The following is a 17,583-nucleotide window of genomic DNA, read 5'->3' on the forward strand; positions in this document are numbered from 1 at the left end:
CTTTTCACGAGTGGGGGAGGTATCCTTAAGCACTAGATATTCTTGGGGAAAGGTGGAGGGGTGGTTAAGATCAGCCAAACTGATGAGCCCAAAGGGCCGTCAGTCCTTCCCTCCTGCAGTCCCATAGATGTCGTTGGATCTTACCAGCCTTCCCAAGTGCTAACAGGATCTTTCTCTCTCTTTATTCCAGCAGAGGATGATCAGAGGAATGAGGAGAGTGAGGAACTTCATCAGGAAATGCCACATAAAGTTAAAAATGAAGGCTTGAACGAAAATGTCAGGAATCAAGGCGGACTCAACAGAAACAAAGGCGTCAGTACGATTGAAAACCACGATGGAAGAAAGCAGAACATACGTCTTCCAAAGCAAAGGGTAATGAAGGCAAGCAAATCCATTAAGAATTTCACAAATAGACCACAGCTCTTTTTGAACCAAAGTATGCGCAGAGAGGCGAAACCATCTGAATACTCAGAGACAAGAAATAACTTTAGTCAGATTAGCATTCTTCAGCTGCACCAAAAAACCCACACTGGAGAGAAAACTTTTGAATGCTTAGAGTGTGGAAGGAGATTCAGTCAGAGTGACAATCTTCAACTGCATCAGAGAACTCACACAGGGGAGAAACCTTTTCAGTGCTCAGAGTGTGGAAAGCGATCCAGTACGAGTGGCAGTCTTCAACGTCATCAGAGAATCCATACTGGGGAGAAACCTTTTGAATGCTCAGAGTGTGGAAAGAGATTCAGTTACAGTGGCAGTCTTCAAAAGCATCATAGAACCCACACAGGGGAGAAACCTTTTGAGTGTGCAGAGTGTGGAAAGAGATTCAGTCAGACTGGCCATCTTCAGTATCATCAGAGAACTCATACAGGGGAAAAACCTTTTGAATGCTCAGAGTGTGGAAAGAGATTCAGTACAAGCAGCAATCGTCAGTATCATCAACGAACCCACACAGGCGAGAAACCTTTTGAATGCTCAGAGTGTGGAAAGAGATTCAGTACAAGCAGCAATCGTCAATATCATCAGAGAACCCACACAGGGGAGAAACCTTTTGAATGCTCAGAGTGTGGAAAGAGATTTAGTCGGAGTGGCAATCTCCAATATCATCAAAGAACCCACACAGGTGAGAAACCTTTTGAATGCTTAGAGTGTAGAAAGAGATTCAGTACAAGCAGCAGTCTTCAATATCATCAGAGAACCCACACAAGGGTGAAACCTTTTGAGTGCTCAGAGTGTGGAAAGAGATTCAGTATGAGTGGCAATCTCCAATTTCATCAAAGAACCCACACAGGAGAGAAACCTTTTGAATGCTCAGAGTGTGGAAAGAGATTCAGTCAGAGTGGCAGTCTTCAAAAGCATCATAGAACCCATACAGGGGAGAAACCTTTTGAGTGTTCAGAGTGTGGAAAGAGATTCAGTCAGAGGAGTCATCTTCAACATCATGAGAGAATTCATACAGGGGAGAAACCTTTTGAGTGCTCAGAGTGTGGAAAGAGTTTCAGTACGAATGGCAGCCTTCAAGAGCATCATAGAACCCACACAGGGGAGAAACCTTTTGAATGCTCAGAGTGTGGAAAGAGATTCAGTCAGAGTAGCCATCTTCAACATCATCAGAGAACTCATACAGGGGAGAAACCTTTTCAATGCTCAGAGTGTGGAAAGAGATTCAATCAGCGTAGCCATCTTCAACAGCATCAGAGAACTCATACAGGGGAGAAACCTTTTGAGTGCTCAGAGTGTGGAAAGAGATTCAGTGAAAGGAGGAATCTTCAAGATCATCGGAGAACCCACACAGGGGAGAAACCTTTTGAATGCTCAGAGTGTGGAAAGAGATTCAGTCAGAGTGGCCATCTGCAGTATCATCAGAGAACCCACACAGGGGAGAAATTTTTTGAATGCTCAGAGTGTGGAAAGAGATTCAGTCACAGTGGCAATCTTCAGCAGCACCAGAGAACCCACACAGGAATTAAAACTTTTGAATGCTTAGAGTGCAGAAAGAAATTTAGTACGAGTGGCAGTCTTAAACATCATCAGAGAACCCACACAGGGGAGAAACCTTTTGAATGCTCAGAGTGTGGAAAGAGATTCAGTCAGAGTGGCCATCTTCAACATCATCAGAGAACTCATACAGGGGAGAAACCTTTTGAGTGTTCAGAGTGTGGAAAGAGATTCCGTGAGAGAGGCCATCTTCAACGGCATCAGAGAACTCACACAGGGGAGAAGCCTTTTGAATGCTCAGAGTGTGGAAAGAGATTCATTCAGAGGGGCCATCTTCAGCATCATCAGAGAACTCATATAGGGGAGAAACCAGAGTGTGGAAAGAGATTCAGTGAGAGGAGGAATCTTCATCATCAAAGAACACACAGAGGGGAGAATCTTTAGAATTCTCAACGTCTGGCCCCAGCTCGCCACACCTGGACTCGTTTATGGCCCCAAGGGAGGCTTTCATGATGGAGAGACACCATCCCGATGAATGAGAGCACTCCCCTACCTTGAACTTGCTAATAAGCTGTTTGCCCATCAGTCTCCACTACTGCAGTGGCAGCTCTCATCCCAGAGGGTCCAATGAGGGTTAGTGGAGCAGGCGATTGGACAGGCCCCAGAAGAAGTGAGGACAGAGTAATGCATCGGAGAATCCAAACAGGAGAAACCTTTTCAATGCTTAGAGTGTGAGAGGAAATTCAGTTAGAGTGGCACTCTTCAACTGCATCGAAGAACCCACAAGTGGGGAGAAAATTTTTGAGCGCAGATTATGAAGTGATTCAGTCAGTGTGACAATTTTCAAAACCATATATGAGCTGATATAAGGCAGAAACCTTTTGAATTTTCAGACTGTGGAAAGAGATTCTGCTGCAGAGGCGCTCTTTGATGGCAACTGAGAACCCGCACATGGAAGACACAATTTTAATGTTGGGAGCTTTGAAAGAAGATGATATTGGATTTATTTTCCACCCTCCACTCCCAAGAATCTTAGAGCGGCTCACAATCTCCTTTCCCTTCCTCCCCCACAACAGACACCCTGTGAGGTGGGTGGGGCTGAGAGGGCTCTCACAGCAGCTGCCCTTTCAAGGACAGAGGCTCAGAGCGGCTTACAATCTCCTTTCCCTTCCCCACAACAGACACAGACAAACACACAGACAAACACAAAGAGTTTTTTTCAAAAAACTTAAAATCATGCTTAAAACGTTAGCACTCATGGTTCTTAAAGGTGCTTCCTTTGTATCTCTCCCATGGGACCCGGGGAACTGGGCAAAGAAAGCTCTGGCTCTTTCCTGCCTTCCCCAGGGGACCAGGAAGGAGAGGAGCCTCAGCCAATAGAAGGAAGAGAGGTTTAGCTCAGTAGTTCTGCTGTGTGATTGTGATAGCCTGGCAAAGCAAGCTTTTCCCTCCCCCCCTTCCTCCCCAAGATAAGAGCCTCAGCCAGTGGAGAAAATAGAGGTTTTGCTCTTTAGCTTCCGTGCAACTGAGCAGGCCTTGCAAAGAGAGCTGTTATGCAGAGGGAAGCAAGAAAGAGGGAGAAGGAAGCAGATGACAGCCAGTTTGGTGTAGTGGTTAAGTGTGTGGACCCTTATCTGGGAGAACCGGATTTGATTTCCCACTCCTCCACTTGCACCTGCTGGCATGGCCTTGGGTCAGCCATAGCTCTGGCAGAGGTTGTCCTTGAAAGGGCAGCTGCTGTGAGAGTCCTCTCAGCCCCACCCACCTCACAGGGTGTCTGTTGTGGGGGAGGGAGGGAAAGGAGATTGTGAGCCGCTCTGAGCCTCTGTCCTTGAAAGGGCAGCTGCTGTGAGAGCCCTCTCAGCCCCACCCACCTCACAGGGTGTCTGTTGTGGGGGAGGAAGGGAAAGGAGATTGTATGCCGCTCTGAGCCTCTGTCCTTGAAAGGGCAGCTGCTGTGAGAGCCTCTCCAGCCCCACCCACCTCACAGGGTGTCTGTTGTCGGGGAGGGAGATAAAGGAGATTGTGAGCCGCTCTGAGACTCTTGAGTGGAAGGCAGAATATAAATCCAAGGTCGTTGTCTTCTTCAGTTGCTCAGGGGCCTGATAGGAGCTCTCTGAGGGCCTGATTCAGCCCCCAGGCTACATGTTTGACACCTCTGCCGTACATCTAGGTAGAAAGAGGGTGGGCGGAGGGTTAATTGCCAGGAAAGGCCAGTTAGAGTCAAGATGCAGAAGGAACTGGGCCCTGAGTGGGAGAGCCCCGGCAAGCTTGATCTTGTCAGATCTCAGAAGCCGAGCAGGGTGGACTCTGGCAAGGACTTGGATGGGAGACCTCCTTGGAATACCAGCAGTTGGGAAGCGTTGGCAGGCTTTATTTAGCTACCTCCCTGGATATACTCCAGGCCCCCAGCAGGGGTCAGACACCAGAGGTCGTCATGGCCTTCAGATGCACACACACACATATGCACGTATGAAAATACAGAAGAAGAAGATGCCTCAGTCGCTGGTCGTAAGTATAGCTGAGACTGGACTAAAGCAGCTGGTAAAACCTAAGCCGGGGGTGTCCAAACTGTGGCTTGGGAGCCACACGTGGTTCTTTCACGCATATTGTGCAGCTCTCAGAGGTCAAGGAGGAACTTAATGCAAGCTTACTCAGGCACACTTGCTTAGCACTGGGACCACAGTCAGCCTCTGAGCACTGACCCATAGACAGGCAGATTATTTCCACCACGTGTGAAGGGGGGGGAAATAGGCAGGCTTGCAAGCACTTCACCACCACACAGGTCACCCAGGGACCTAGAGGTGAAAGACAGGCTGAGTGGGCTGAAGCTGAACCCAGCGAAGACAGAGGTCCTTTGCATGGACCGCTGCGGGCTGGGAGGGGAGATCTCCCTACCGGCCTTTGACGGTGCGTCACTGATACCAGTGCGCAGGGTCAAGAGCCTGGGAGTGCTACTGGAATCCTCCCTGACAATGGAGGCACAGATAGCTGCCACTGCGAAATCCGCCTTCTTCCATCTTAGAAGAGCAAGACAGTTGGCCCCCTTCCTAGAACGTAGCGACCTAGCAACAGTGATCCATGCAACGGTCACCTCGAGACTAGACTACTGTAATGCCCTCTACATGGGGCTGCCCTTGTGCCGAACTCGGAAGTTGCAGCTAGTGCAGAATGCGGCGGCCAGGCTGCTACTGGGACTACCTCGGAACACGTACAGCCTGGGCTGAAGGAACTGCACTGGCTTCCAATTATATTCCGAGTCCGCTACAAGGTGCTGGTTATTACCTTTAAAGCCCTATATGGCCGAGGCCCTGCCTACCTTAGGGACCGCCTCTCCCCACACGTTCCCCAGAGAGCACTAAGATCTAGCTCCCAAAGCCTTTTAAGGATCCCTGGACCAAAGGAGGCCAAATTGAGAGTAACAAGAGAGCAGGCCTTCTCCGTAATGGCCCCCCACTGGTCTAATCAATTACCGGAGGAAGTGTGAGCCCTGCGGGACTTTAATCAGTTCCGCAGGGCTTGCAAAACCACCCTCTTTCTGCAAGCATATAAGGAGCCCTGAAAGCGATATCTAGCCATCGAAATACATCTACTGAGCATAGCACCTAATTTATTGTAGTTTATAACTTTTATAGATAGATAAATTTATTGTCATTGTTCTCAACAAAAAGAGAGCAACGAAACTTTTTGTAACTTTTTAAATGTATGTACTAACTGTATTTTAAAATTGTTTTATGTAAATCATGGTATACCATGTCTTGTTAGCCGCCCTGAGCCTGCTTCGGTGGGGAGGGCGGGATACAAATAAAAGTTTATTATTATTATTATTACAGTGCAAGAGCTGAAAGAGCCACTGGAAGGAGGGATGGAATTAAGGGGGCCATACCAGTTTCCTCCCTTAGTTTCATAGCTCTTGGAGGAGCTGCATTTACTCACCTAGGTGTCACAGCAAAGAGAGATACATACTGATGGAAATGGAAGTGAGAGATTTATACGGTGCCTGTGTGTTTCCTTCTCCCACTGGTGCCAAAAAATAATTCCCTAACATGGACTTTCCCCCAAAGGTGTATAGCAGAATTGGGGTGGGGGGGGTGTTGGAGTTTTTTTGCTTCTTCGAAGAGCCTATATGCAAGCCCACTTTAATGTGTTAACCTCTGCGGTGCTGTATGGGAGGTTTCATCAAATCCCATATTGTGATACATTATGTGCTTGCGGTGACGAAGAAATAGAATCTCTAGAGTATGTGTTTTTCTATTCCTGTTATCGTGACCTCTGTGCTTTGTATTTAGAGCCTTTACTGAGAAAACAGGAAAATCAGCCTGATGAACATAAGACACATTTTTTTTCCTCTTCAGCCATTGTGTTGGTACAATCGAAGTGGGTCGCCAAGTTTTTGTATTTTGCCTCTAAGAGGATAGATTGTACCAACAATGGCTCTTGATTATTGTTCTATTGCTGGCCATTGGTTGGTTGTCAAATTGTATGCCATTAAAGATTATTTTGACTTTGAATTCCCTAACCTTTCTCTGTGCTGGTCTTATGGGGACTGTTATTCCCAACTTTTTTTTTTTAAAGTCTCCTTCTAGCATGGTCATGTTAAGCGCATACATATGCATTTATCTTTCTGTGCAGAAAGGAAAGGAAAGGTCCCCTGTGCAAGCACCAGTCGTTTCCAACTCTGGGGTGGCGTTGCTTTCACGTTTTCATGGCAGTCTTTTTACAGGGTGGTTTGCCATTGCCTTCCCCAGTCTTTTACACTTTCCCCCCAGCAAGCTGGGTATCATTTGACCGACCTCGGAAGGATGGGAGGCTGCGTCAACCTTGGGCTGGCTACCTGAACCAGCTTCTGCTGGGATCGAACTCAGGTCGTGAGCAGAGAGTTCAGACCACAGTAATGCAGTACTGCTGCTTTACCACTCTGCGCCACGGGGCGGCTTTTTCTGTGCAAAGAAAGTATTAAAAGAAAGACATGTGTATAATGTTTGCTCATGTCTTGCGTCTCTCAGACATCTGACATGTAACCTATTTGGCTCTAACCTTAAGCCAGTTTGGCCACCTTTGACCTAAGCAGTTAAAAGTGGCAGTTCCAAACAACAACAGAATAATAAAAAAGACTCTGAGTTGTGCCTCTGAAACAACAGGACAGAGATTATTTTTCCACCTGTGAAACTGAAATACACAGCTCGTGCAAAGGACACAAACACGCAGCAGGCACATAAGAATGTAAAAATCCAAAAGATGGTGGTGGGGGGGGGGGTGGAATAAGCCTGTCCTTAGGCCAAAGTACACAATAGCCCACAATATCCTTCCCAGGACACACACACATGCACACACACACGTTTTCCCTCCAGGACGCTGCTGGCTTCTATGGTTTCCTCCTCCCAAGGAACAAACCTCTCCCTTCTACTGAACGCCTGTAAGCCGCCCTGAGCCACCTGGTGGGAAGGGCGGGATACAAATTACAAATAAACTAAACTAAAACATTCCCCCCCCCTCCCATCAATCTCATGTCAGGGAGTGCAGCCAATGGCGTTGCTTGTTGTTTCCAGCCCCACACACATCTATGGCAGGGGTATATCCCTAGCAGCGCATCCTTGTCTGAGCTCTGCTGACCAAGTAAGGGGGGGGGGGGCTGCCCTTGGGGGAGATGGGGGGAGCGTTTGCATTCTGCCTTCTTGGCTGGGAAGGCCAAGGGAAGCCCAGCCTAGTTTTTTTTTGGGGGGGGGGGGTTGGATTTGGGTTTGGCCCCCTTTGGCTGGTGCTATGCATTTGGGCACTGCTGGGGTATGCCCCTAGCAGGGCCTGGGCTGGAGGAGGGGGGGGGGGGGCTGGAAAAGATAGAAGACGGCCAAGGTGCTGCAATTGGGACATGGTTGACAACTTCCAGGGGAGTATAAATGAAAATAAAAAAACAACTGTGGCGATGTTGAACATATGAAGCTGCCTTCTACTGGATCAGACCCTTGGTCCATCAAAGTCAGTATTGCCTTCTCAGACTGGCAGCGGCTCTCCAGGGTCTCAAGCTGAGGTTTTTCACACCTCTTTGCCTGGACCCTTTTTTGGAGATGCCGGGGATTGAACCTGGGACCTTCTGCTTCCCAAGCAGATGCTCTACCACTGAGCCACCGTCCCCTTAGTTACTAAGTTTAAGTCAAATGGAGAGATTAATAACAAATTTTACACAAAACCAAAGGACACAAACGCACAGGCAGGCACATAAGAATGTAAAAAAAGGGGGGGAGGAGAGGGGTGAATAAGCCTGTCCTTAGGTTAAAGTACACAATAGTACACAAACCCAAATCTCCAATGCAGAGTCCACTCACAGCAATCTTCAAAATAGCAGATGTCATGCTACGACTTTCATCGATATGAAGTGTAATCCTTAAGAACATAAGAGAAGCCATGTTGGATCAGGCCAGTGGCCCATCCAGTCCAACACTCTGAGTCACATAAGAACATAAGAGAAGCCATGCTGGATCAGGCCAGTGGCCCCTCCAGTCCAACACTCTGTGTCACAGAAGAACATAAGAGAAGCCATGCTGGATCAGGCCAATGGCCCATCCAGTCCAACACTCTGTGTCACATAAGAACATAAGAGAAGCCATGTTGGATCAGGCCAATGGCCCATCCAGTCCAACACTCTGAGTCACATAAGAACATAAGAGAAGCCATGCTGGATCAGGCCAATGGCCCATCCAGTCCAACACTCTGAGTCACGTAAGAACATAAGAGAAGCCCTGTTGGATCAGGCCAGTGGCCCCTCCAGTCCAACACTCTGTGTCAGATAAGAACATAAGAGAAGCCCTGTTGGATCAGGCCAGTGGCCCATCCAGTCCTACACTCTGTGTCACATAAGAACATAAGAGAAGCCCTGTTGGATCAGGCCAGTGGCCCCTCCAGTCCAATACTCTGTGTCAGATAAGAACATAAGAGAAGCCCTGTTGGATCAGGCCAGTGGCCCCTCCAGTCCAACACTTTGAGTCACATAAGAACATAAGAGAAGCCCTGTTGGATCAGGCCAATGGCCCATCCAGTCCAACACTCTGAGTCACATAAGAACATAAGAGAAGCCCTGTTGGATCAGGCCAATGGCCCATCCAGTCCAACACTCTGTGTCACATAAGAACATAAGAGAAGCCCTGTTGGATCAGGCCAGTGGCCCCTCCAGTCCAACACTTTGAGTCACATAAGAACATAAGAGAAGCCCTGTTGGATCAGGCCAATGGCCCATCCAGTCCAACACTCTGAGTCACATAAGAGAAGCCCTGTTGGATCAGGCCAGTGGCCCCTCCAGTCCAACACTTTGAGTCACATAAGAACATAAGAGAAGCCCTGTTGGATCAGGCCAATGGCCCATCCAGTCCAACACTCTGAGTCACATAAGAACATAAGAGAAGCCATGCTGGATCAGACCAGTGGCCCCTCCAGTCCAACACTCTGTGTCACAGAAGAACATAAGAGAAGCCATGCTGGATCAGGCCAATGGCCCATCCAGTCCAACACTCTGTGTCACACAAGAACATAAGAGAAGCCATGTTGGATCAGGCCAATGGCCCATCCAGTCCAACACTCTGAGTCACATAAGAACATAAGAGAAGCCATGCTGGATCAGGCCAATGGCCCCTCCAGTCCAACACTCTGAGTCACGTAAGAACATAAGAGAAGCCCTGTTGGATCAGGCCAGTGGCCCCTCCAGTCCAACACTCTGTGTCAGATAAGAACATAAGAGAAGCCCTGTTGGATCAGGCCAGTGGCCCATCCAGTCCTACACTCTGTGTCACATAAGAACATAAGAGAAGCCCTGTTGGATCAGGCCAGTGGCCCCTCCAGTCCAACACTCTGTGTCAGATAAGAACATAAGAGAAGCCCTGTTGGATCAGGCCAGTGGCCCCTCCAGTCCAACACTTTGAGTCACATAAGAACATAAGAGAAGCCCTGTTGGATCAGGCCAATGGCCCATCCAGTCCAACACTCTGAGTCACATAAGAACATAAGAGAAGCCCTGTTGGATCAGGCCAATGGCCCATCCAGTCCAACACTCTGTGTCACATAAGAACATAAGAGAAGCCCTGTTGGATCAGGCCAGTGGCCCCTCCAGTCCAACACTCTGTGTCAGATAAGAACATAAGAGAAGCCCTGTTGGATCAGGCCAGTGGCCCCTCCAGTCCAACACTTTGAGTCACATAAGAACATAAGAGAAGCCCTGTTGGATCAGGCCAATGGCCCATCCAGTCCAACACTCTGAGTCACATAAGAACATAAGAGAAGCCCTGTTGGATCAGGCCAATGGCCCATCCAGTCCAACACTCTGTATCACACAGTGGCCAAAATTTTATATATATATTCACACTCTGGCTAACAGCCACTGATGGACCTCTGCTCCATATTTTTATCTAATCCTTGTTCCTTTTAAATGGTTTCTGATGTACACAAAAAAATCCATATGCTAAAAAGGTAAAAGGTCGTCCCCTGTGCAAGCACCAGTCGTTTCCGACTCTGGGGGTAACGTCGCTTTCACATTATTTTCACGGCAGACTTTACGGGGTGGTTTGCCCTTGCCTTCCCCAGTCATTTACGCATCCCTCCCCCCCAGCAAGCAGGGAACTCATTTTACCGACCTCAGAAGGATGGAAGGCTGAGTCAACCTCGAGCCGGCTACCTGAAAACCCAGCTTTCACCAGGGATCCAACTCAGGTCGTGAGCAGAGGGCTCCGACTGCAGTACTGCAGCTTTACCACTGCGCCATGGGGCTCTTTTGATTCATATGATATTCATACAATATGAATAATCCCATAATACAGGGGGGAAAGTAAAAGCCAGATCTACAAGGATCTTTCTGAATTCATATGGTTTTTACACTGAAATTAAATAAAACCACTGTCATCCTGTTTGTTTGTTTGTTTATTGCCTTAAATTTCTATCCCGCCCTCCCCGCAAGCGGACTCAGGGCAGCTAACAGTCAGTTCAGACGTTTATATTTACCGTTTAAAACCAATAAAATACAATTACCATTAAAGCATTCCATGGTGCTGTACCACTTCGATATAGGCGGCTCCTCTTTCCTGATGGTAATCGTGTAGATAGATCCAAGCGGGAAGCCGTGTTGGTCTGAGGCAGTTGAACAAAGCAGGAGTCAAATGGCACCTTTAAGACCAACCAATTTTTATTTAGAACGTAAGCTTTCGTGTGCTCTTAAGCACACTTCGTCAGACGAGGAATCCAGCACAGTGAGCAAAGCCATACACAGCTGCGCAGAGCCACACAGAGCTGGTGGGCAGTGGCCCAGACTGCAACATGGTACAGATTTAAGAACCAATGGCAGTGAAGTAAAAGTATCTGGTAGGCAGTGGTTTAGAATGTAAAATGGTATAATGACAGAATAGTAAAATTAACAAATTGAGCAAACCTTTGATCTGAGTAGCATGAGCGTGCAAAAGCAACAAAACAGTAGTATGTCAAAATGTGGATCTGTGATTTCTGGGGTTCAAGCTCACTATGGACACAATGTGTGATTTGATGGTGAGCTTGGGGTCACCCAAAGCAAAAATCATAAGGATCCATGGTCTGGGACCTTGTTTTGGCTCCATGGTGATTCTATGAATCTGTAGATCTGTGATTTCTGAGGTGTGATCTCTGCCCATGAACATATCTTATTTGATGGTGAGCTTGAGATGACTCAATGCAGAAATCATGAAGATCTGTGAGGATTCGTGGTCTAGAACCTCGTTTTGGCTACATGGTGTTGCCATGAGGCCATGGAGCCACGATTTCTATACTCCAAGCTCTGTCTATGGACACAATATGTTTTTTGATAATGAGCTTGGGGTGATCTGAAGCAAAAATCATGAGGATCCCTGAGGATCTGTGGTTAAAAACTATGTTTTTGCTCCATGGTGTTGCCACGAAGCTGTGGACCCACGATTTCTGGGGTGCAGTCTCTGCCAATGGCCAAGATACATGATTTGGTGCTGATGTTGGGGTGGCGCAAAGCAAAAATCCTGAGGTTCCATGAGGACCTGTGCTTTAGAAACATGTTTTCCCATGGTTGTGGTGCCACAAATCCATGGAGGGATGATTTTTGTGGTTCTGCCTATAGTTTAAGACATGGTCTACAGCATGATTGTTTCTTTGATGTCATTTCAGTGTAAAAACCATGTGAATTCCTGAGGGTCTGTGCTTTGGAACCATGTTTTTGCAATGCTGGGGCACCACGAATCTGTGGAGGCGTGATTTTTTGTGGTGGTATCTATAGAAGAAGAAGAAATTGGATTTATATCCCGCCCTCCACTCCAAATCTCAGAATGGCTCACAATCTCCTTTATCCGCCGTTTAAACTATGGAATGATCCAGACATTTGGAACTGGTTTTAGATTGTTGTTTTAAATCAATGTATAACTTAAATGTTGTTTTAAATTACCTTATATTGTATATTTTATATTGTATAATTTTATCGAACTGTTGTCAGCCGCCCTGAGCCTGCCTAGGCGGGGAGGGCGGGATATAAATAAAATTTATTATTATTATTATTATATTATTATCTTCCTCCCCCACAACAGACACCCTGGTGGGTGGGGCTGAGAGAGCTCTCACAGCAGCTGCCCTTTCAAGGACAACTCCTACAAGAGCTATGGCTGACCCAAGGCCATTCCAGCAGCTGCAAGTGGAGGAGTGGGAAATCAAATCCGGTTCTCTCAGGTAAGAGAGCTATGGCTGACCCAAGGACATTCCAGCAGCTGCAAGTGGGGGAGTGGGGAATCAAACCCGGTTCTCACATATAAGAGAGCTATGGCTGACCCAAGGCCATTCCAGCAGCTGCAAGTGGAGGAATGGGGGAATCAAACCCGGTTCTCTCCGATAAGAGTCCGCACACTTCACCACTGCACCAAACTGGCTCTCCACACCAAACTGGCTCTCCAGTTTAAGACACTTTCTACTATATGATGGTGATTTTGTTTTGATTCAATGTAAAAATCATACAGATTCGTGAACATCTGTTTAGGTCTGACTTTTATCCAGACCCCGAATCTCCCAATGTCTAGCGGCCCAAGGGGAGGGAACGTTGGCTCTCCAGATGTTTTTTCCTACAGCTCCCATCAGCCCCAGCCAGCATGGCCAATGGCTGGGGCTGATGGCAGTTGTAGGCAAAAAAACATCTGGAGAGCTACCGTTGGCCACCCCTGGGGCCACCCACCCCCCAGTCCACCCTCCCAATTGAGTTTTACGGTCCTTATTCCAGGAGGGGGAGGACTCAGGAGGGGGAACCCAGCTGCAGCCTCCTTTCTCTGAGCAGCCCAAAACACCCCGGGAGGAGCGCAACCCCCTGCAGCAGAATTACACCCGAGCAGCCCCATTGAGCAGCATGAGGCGTGGCTGACCGCAGCTTAGATCAGGGGTGCAGCTCTCCCGATGTTTTTTTTTTTTGCCTACAACTCCCATCAGCCCCAGCCGTTGGCCATGCTGGCTGGGGCTGATGGGAGTTGTAGGCAAAAATCACCGCCGGCCACCCCAGCGTCATTCAGGACAGGTTTCGCCTTCCTCTGCAGCACGGGAAGGGTTAAAACCGCCGAGCTGCTTGCTAGAGAGGCTGAGCGAGAAGGGGGGGGGAGCAGAAAAAGAGGAAAGGGGCTTTGCCTGGGGGAGGGGTTTGCTTTTGCAGGGGGAGCTGCAGCAAGCAGCGACAGCAGCAGGGGAAAGCAGCCGGATCCCTGCAAAGTTTGCTTGGAAGTAAGTGTGCGTTGAGATCTCGGGAGGAAGCCGGGGATCATGCCAAGGCAGGACACTCCTGGAGAGCCAGTTTGGTGTAGTGGTTAAGTGCGCGGACTCTTATCTGGGAGAACCGGGTTTGATTCCCCACTCCTCCACTTGCACCTGCTGGCATGGCCTTGGGTCAGCCAGAGCTCTGGCAGGGGTTGTCCTTGAAAGGGCAGCTGCTGTGAGAGCCCTCTCCAGCCCCACCCACCTCACAGGGTGTCTGTTGTGGGGGAGGAAGGGAAAGGAGATTGTGAGCCACTCTGAGACTCTTCGGAGTGGAGGGCGGGATATAAATCCAATATCTTCTTCTTCTTCTTCTTCTCCTTCTCCTCCTTCTTCTCCTCCTTCTCCTCCTTCTTCTCCTCCTCCTCCTTCTTCTTCTTCTCCTCCTCCTCCTCCTCCTCCTTCTTCTTCTTCTTCTCCTTCTTCTTCTCCTTCTTCTCCTTCTTCTTCTCCTTCTTCTTCTCCTTCTTCTCCTCCTTCTTCTCCTCCTTCTTATCCTCCTCCTTCTTCTTCTCCTCCTCCTCCTCCTCCTTCTTCTTCTCCTTCTTCTTCTCCTTCTTCTTCTCCTTCTTCTCCTTCTTCTTCTTCTCCTTCTTCTCCTTCTTCTCCTTCTTCTTCTCCTTCTTCTGGATGGCACCCCCCCACCCTCCAAAAAAATCCGGCCATTTTCTCCTCTGGTGGAGAAAGTAGAGAAAGAAGTACTTTTCTCCCAATACAAGAAGTCGTGGGCTTTCGATGAAATTGCTGAGCAGTCAGGTTAAAACGGATAAAAGGAAGTACTTCTTCACCCAAAGGGTGATTGGCATGTGGAATTCACTGCCACAGGAGGTGGTGGTGGCCACAAGCATAGCCACCTTCAAGAGGGGTTTAGATAAAAATATGGAGCAGAGGTCCATCAGTGGCCTGATCCAACATGGCTTCTCTTATGTTCTGTCCCCTGGAGGTGGGCTGCAATTTTGGGGGAGCTTCAGGCGGCGCCCCACCTCCTTGTGAATGGTTCCTCATCTCCTTGCAGAGGAGTGACAAGCGGAGTGCCTCAAGGATCTGTCCCGGGGGTCTGTTTTGTGCAACCTCTTTGTCAATGATTTGGATGAAGGAATCGAGGGAATGCTTATTAAATTGGCCGATGATACTAAATTGGGAGGGGTTGCAAACGCAGCAGATTAGGCAGGACACAGGATGACCCTGACAGGCTGGAAAACGGGGCTGAAAACAGTAAAATGAATTTCAACAGAGATAAATGTGAAAGTTCCGCATTTAGGTAGGGAAAATCCCATGCGTGGTTATAGGATGGGGGAGACTTGTCTTAGCAGTAGTATGTGCGAAAATGATCTAGGGGTTGTAGTGGACCGTATGCTGAACAGGAGTCAACAAGAAGTACTTGAAGGGCTGTCATATAGAGGATGGTGTGGAATTGTTTTCCGTGGCCCCGGAAGGTAGGACCAAAACCAATGGGTTGAAATTAAATCAAAAGAGTTTCCGGCTCAACATTAGGAAGAACTTCCTGACCGTTAGAGCGATTCCTCAGTGGAAGAGGCTTCCTTGGGAGGTGGTGGGCTCTCCTTCATTGGAGGTTTTCAAACAGAGGCTAGATGGCCACCTGACAGCAATGAAGATCCTCTGAATTTAGGGGGAGGTGTTTGTGAGTTTCTTGCATTGTGCAGGGGGGTGGACAAGATGATCCTGGAGGTCCCTTCCAAGTCTATAATTCTATGATTCTAAGAACTTCCTGACCGTTCGAGCGGTTCCTCAGTGGAACAGGCTTCCTCGGGAGGTGGTGGGCTCTCCTTCCTTGGAGGTTTTCAAACAGAGGCTAGATGGCCATCTGACAGCAATGAAGATCCTGTGAATTTAGGGGGAGGTGTTTGTGAGTTTCCTGCATTGTGCAGGGGGTTGGACTAGATGACCCTGGAGGTCCCTTCCAACTCTGATTCTATGGAGGTTGGCAAAACTGTTAGGCATCAGTTTTGCTCCATCTTGTAAGCAGTGTTTGTTGGGGGGGGGCAGCGATAATCAGTATCTTTCAATGTAAGAAAAATGAAAATATATGAAACTGACATTTTTGTCCGGCCATTTTAATTCTGCTAACCAGCCAGCCAAGAAAAGCAGGCCTTTCTTTGGGAGAGTGGGATGAGCAAGAAAGGGGCACAGGGAAAGGGAAGTCCAGCCTGCTCTGGAATCAGCTGCAATCCCGTCCTAAGACCCCGATGCTTTCCCAGTGTGGGGCTGGGGCTGCCACCAGCAGAGGAGAGGAACATTTCAGATACCTCCAGGCCTTATTTTGGGCAGGAGCTTACAGGAGTGCAGCTCCAGAACCTCTAGATTTTATTGTGTTCTTTCTCTCTCTCCCCCCGCCCCAAATACTTGCTTCTGGGCTCCATTGCTCAAACCCCCGGTGAGAATTTCGCTGTAACGCTTAAGATTTGACAAGCTTTCTCATATTTCTCTCCACAAGAACAAATGGGAAAATAACCCAAACATATAAAGCAGACAGATGGAAATCCTCCTCGAGCCACTGTGGCCACAGAGGAGAAAGTAATTTTAAAAGTTTGATGGGAGTCGGGTTGATTACGACAATTCTAATTCAAGAAGCATTTAGATGCTGAGCTGATATAATTTAGTACAACTTCCGGTGATATCAGGGGTGAGTTACACAGATGAGCTCCAGCATCTCAGCCTTTTGGCTAAGATCAAGTGTCCTTTTCTACAAAATGACCCCTGGATACCTCTGTTGCTGACACAACAAAAAACGCAAGCTAGTGACCAATTGACTAAGAAGTGTATAGAAACCGGTCCAAATGTCCAAAACATGTACATTCAAGTCCCAAAGTAGTGTGGTGACAAGCCAACCGATTAAGTACTTGTTTCTTTCCAGTCTTCATCAGGCCTGGGACCACTAACAGAAGAAAATATTATACAAGAATATCAGAAGGACATTCAGACACCACCAACCCTCTTCCAGTGAAAAAATACATCATACTTACATATTGATTCAATTATATAGATTTTTTACACAATTTTCAAAAAAGAGGGACGCAGAGCGTCTCCAGCAGCAATTTCACCTCAGTATGGGGCTTCTTGTGCTCCCTAATGGTGCCACTAACATGTTTAAAAAGGCAGACATCTCATTTACAGCTGCCATTACACAAACCTTTTAAAGGTAAAGTGAATATTTTTTAAGCAACGTGCTAAAAGTCACAAACACCACAAACTATATCCACAGCAGATACAACAGACAAAGTCGTCCATACAAAGAATGTCAAATCTCATAATTTATACAAAATTATGTTATCACACAGGCAAATTATGCACAGCACTCTGAATGTCCTTCTGAGATTTTTGTATAATATTTTCTTTTGTTAGTGGTCCCAGTTCTGATGAAGACTGGAAAGAAACAAGTACTTAATCGATTGGCTTGTCACCACACTACTTTGGGACTTTGAATATACATGTTTTGGACATTTGGACTGATTTCTATATACTTCCTGCATTGGGGTTTGGGTGGGAGGAAGGGCATCCTTTTGCCAGGTGAGAGAGCTACAGACCCCGCCCCCCCCATGGCGGAACAACAGGGAGAAACACCAGGGCATGTTCCCAGGAGGGGAGGGTTCAGATCTCACCCACCTTTGGTGGTCAGGAGGATCAGAAAAGAATCCCAGATGGGATCAAACGTGAGGAATCATTTCATGCTGATTGGCTGGCACAAATACCAAGTATTTGGGCTGGCCAACCCCTTCTCACACCATCTCCAGCAGGGCACCACTGCGTAGCCGCACTGTGATGTTCAAGGTCTTGGCTTAGGGCAGCGGTGGCCAACGGTAGCTCTCCAGATGTTTTTTTTGCCTACAACTCCCATCATCCCCAGCCATTGGCCATGCTGGCTGGGGCTGATGG

General features: G+C 47.9%; 2 protein-coding genes across 2 annotated transcripts in view; one reads left to right on the forward strand and one right to left on the reverse strand.

Annotated features, from left to right (window-relative positions):
* Positions 1–17,583, reverse strand: part of LOC132572129 (zinc finger protein OZF-like) — a 1,123,325-nt gene that overhangs the window by 59,378 nt on the left and 1,046,364 nt on the right. The window lies entirely within an intron of this gene.
* LOC132570915 (paternally-expressed gene 3 protein-like) overlaps positions 1–17,583 on the forward strand; it is a 234,642-nt gene that overhangs the window by 9,927 nt on the left and 207,132 nt on the right. The window contains exon 5 of the mRNA XM_060237553.1: positions 191–2,326. Within this exon, the coding sequence (XP_060093536.1) occupies positions 191–2,326 (2,136 nt within the window). The remainder of the gene's footprint in view (positions 1–190; positions 2,327–17,583) is intronic.

This window comes from Heteronotia binoei, chromosome 5 (assembly GCF_032191835.1).
Source record: "Heteronotia binoei isolate CCM8104 ecotype False Entrance Well chromosome 5, APGP_CSIRO_Hbin_v1, whole genome shotgun sequence".
Classification (NCBI taxonomy): Eukaryota; Metazoa; Chordata; class Lepidosauria; order Squamata; family Gekkonidae; genus Heteronotia; species Heteronotia binoei.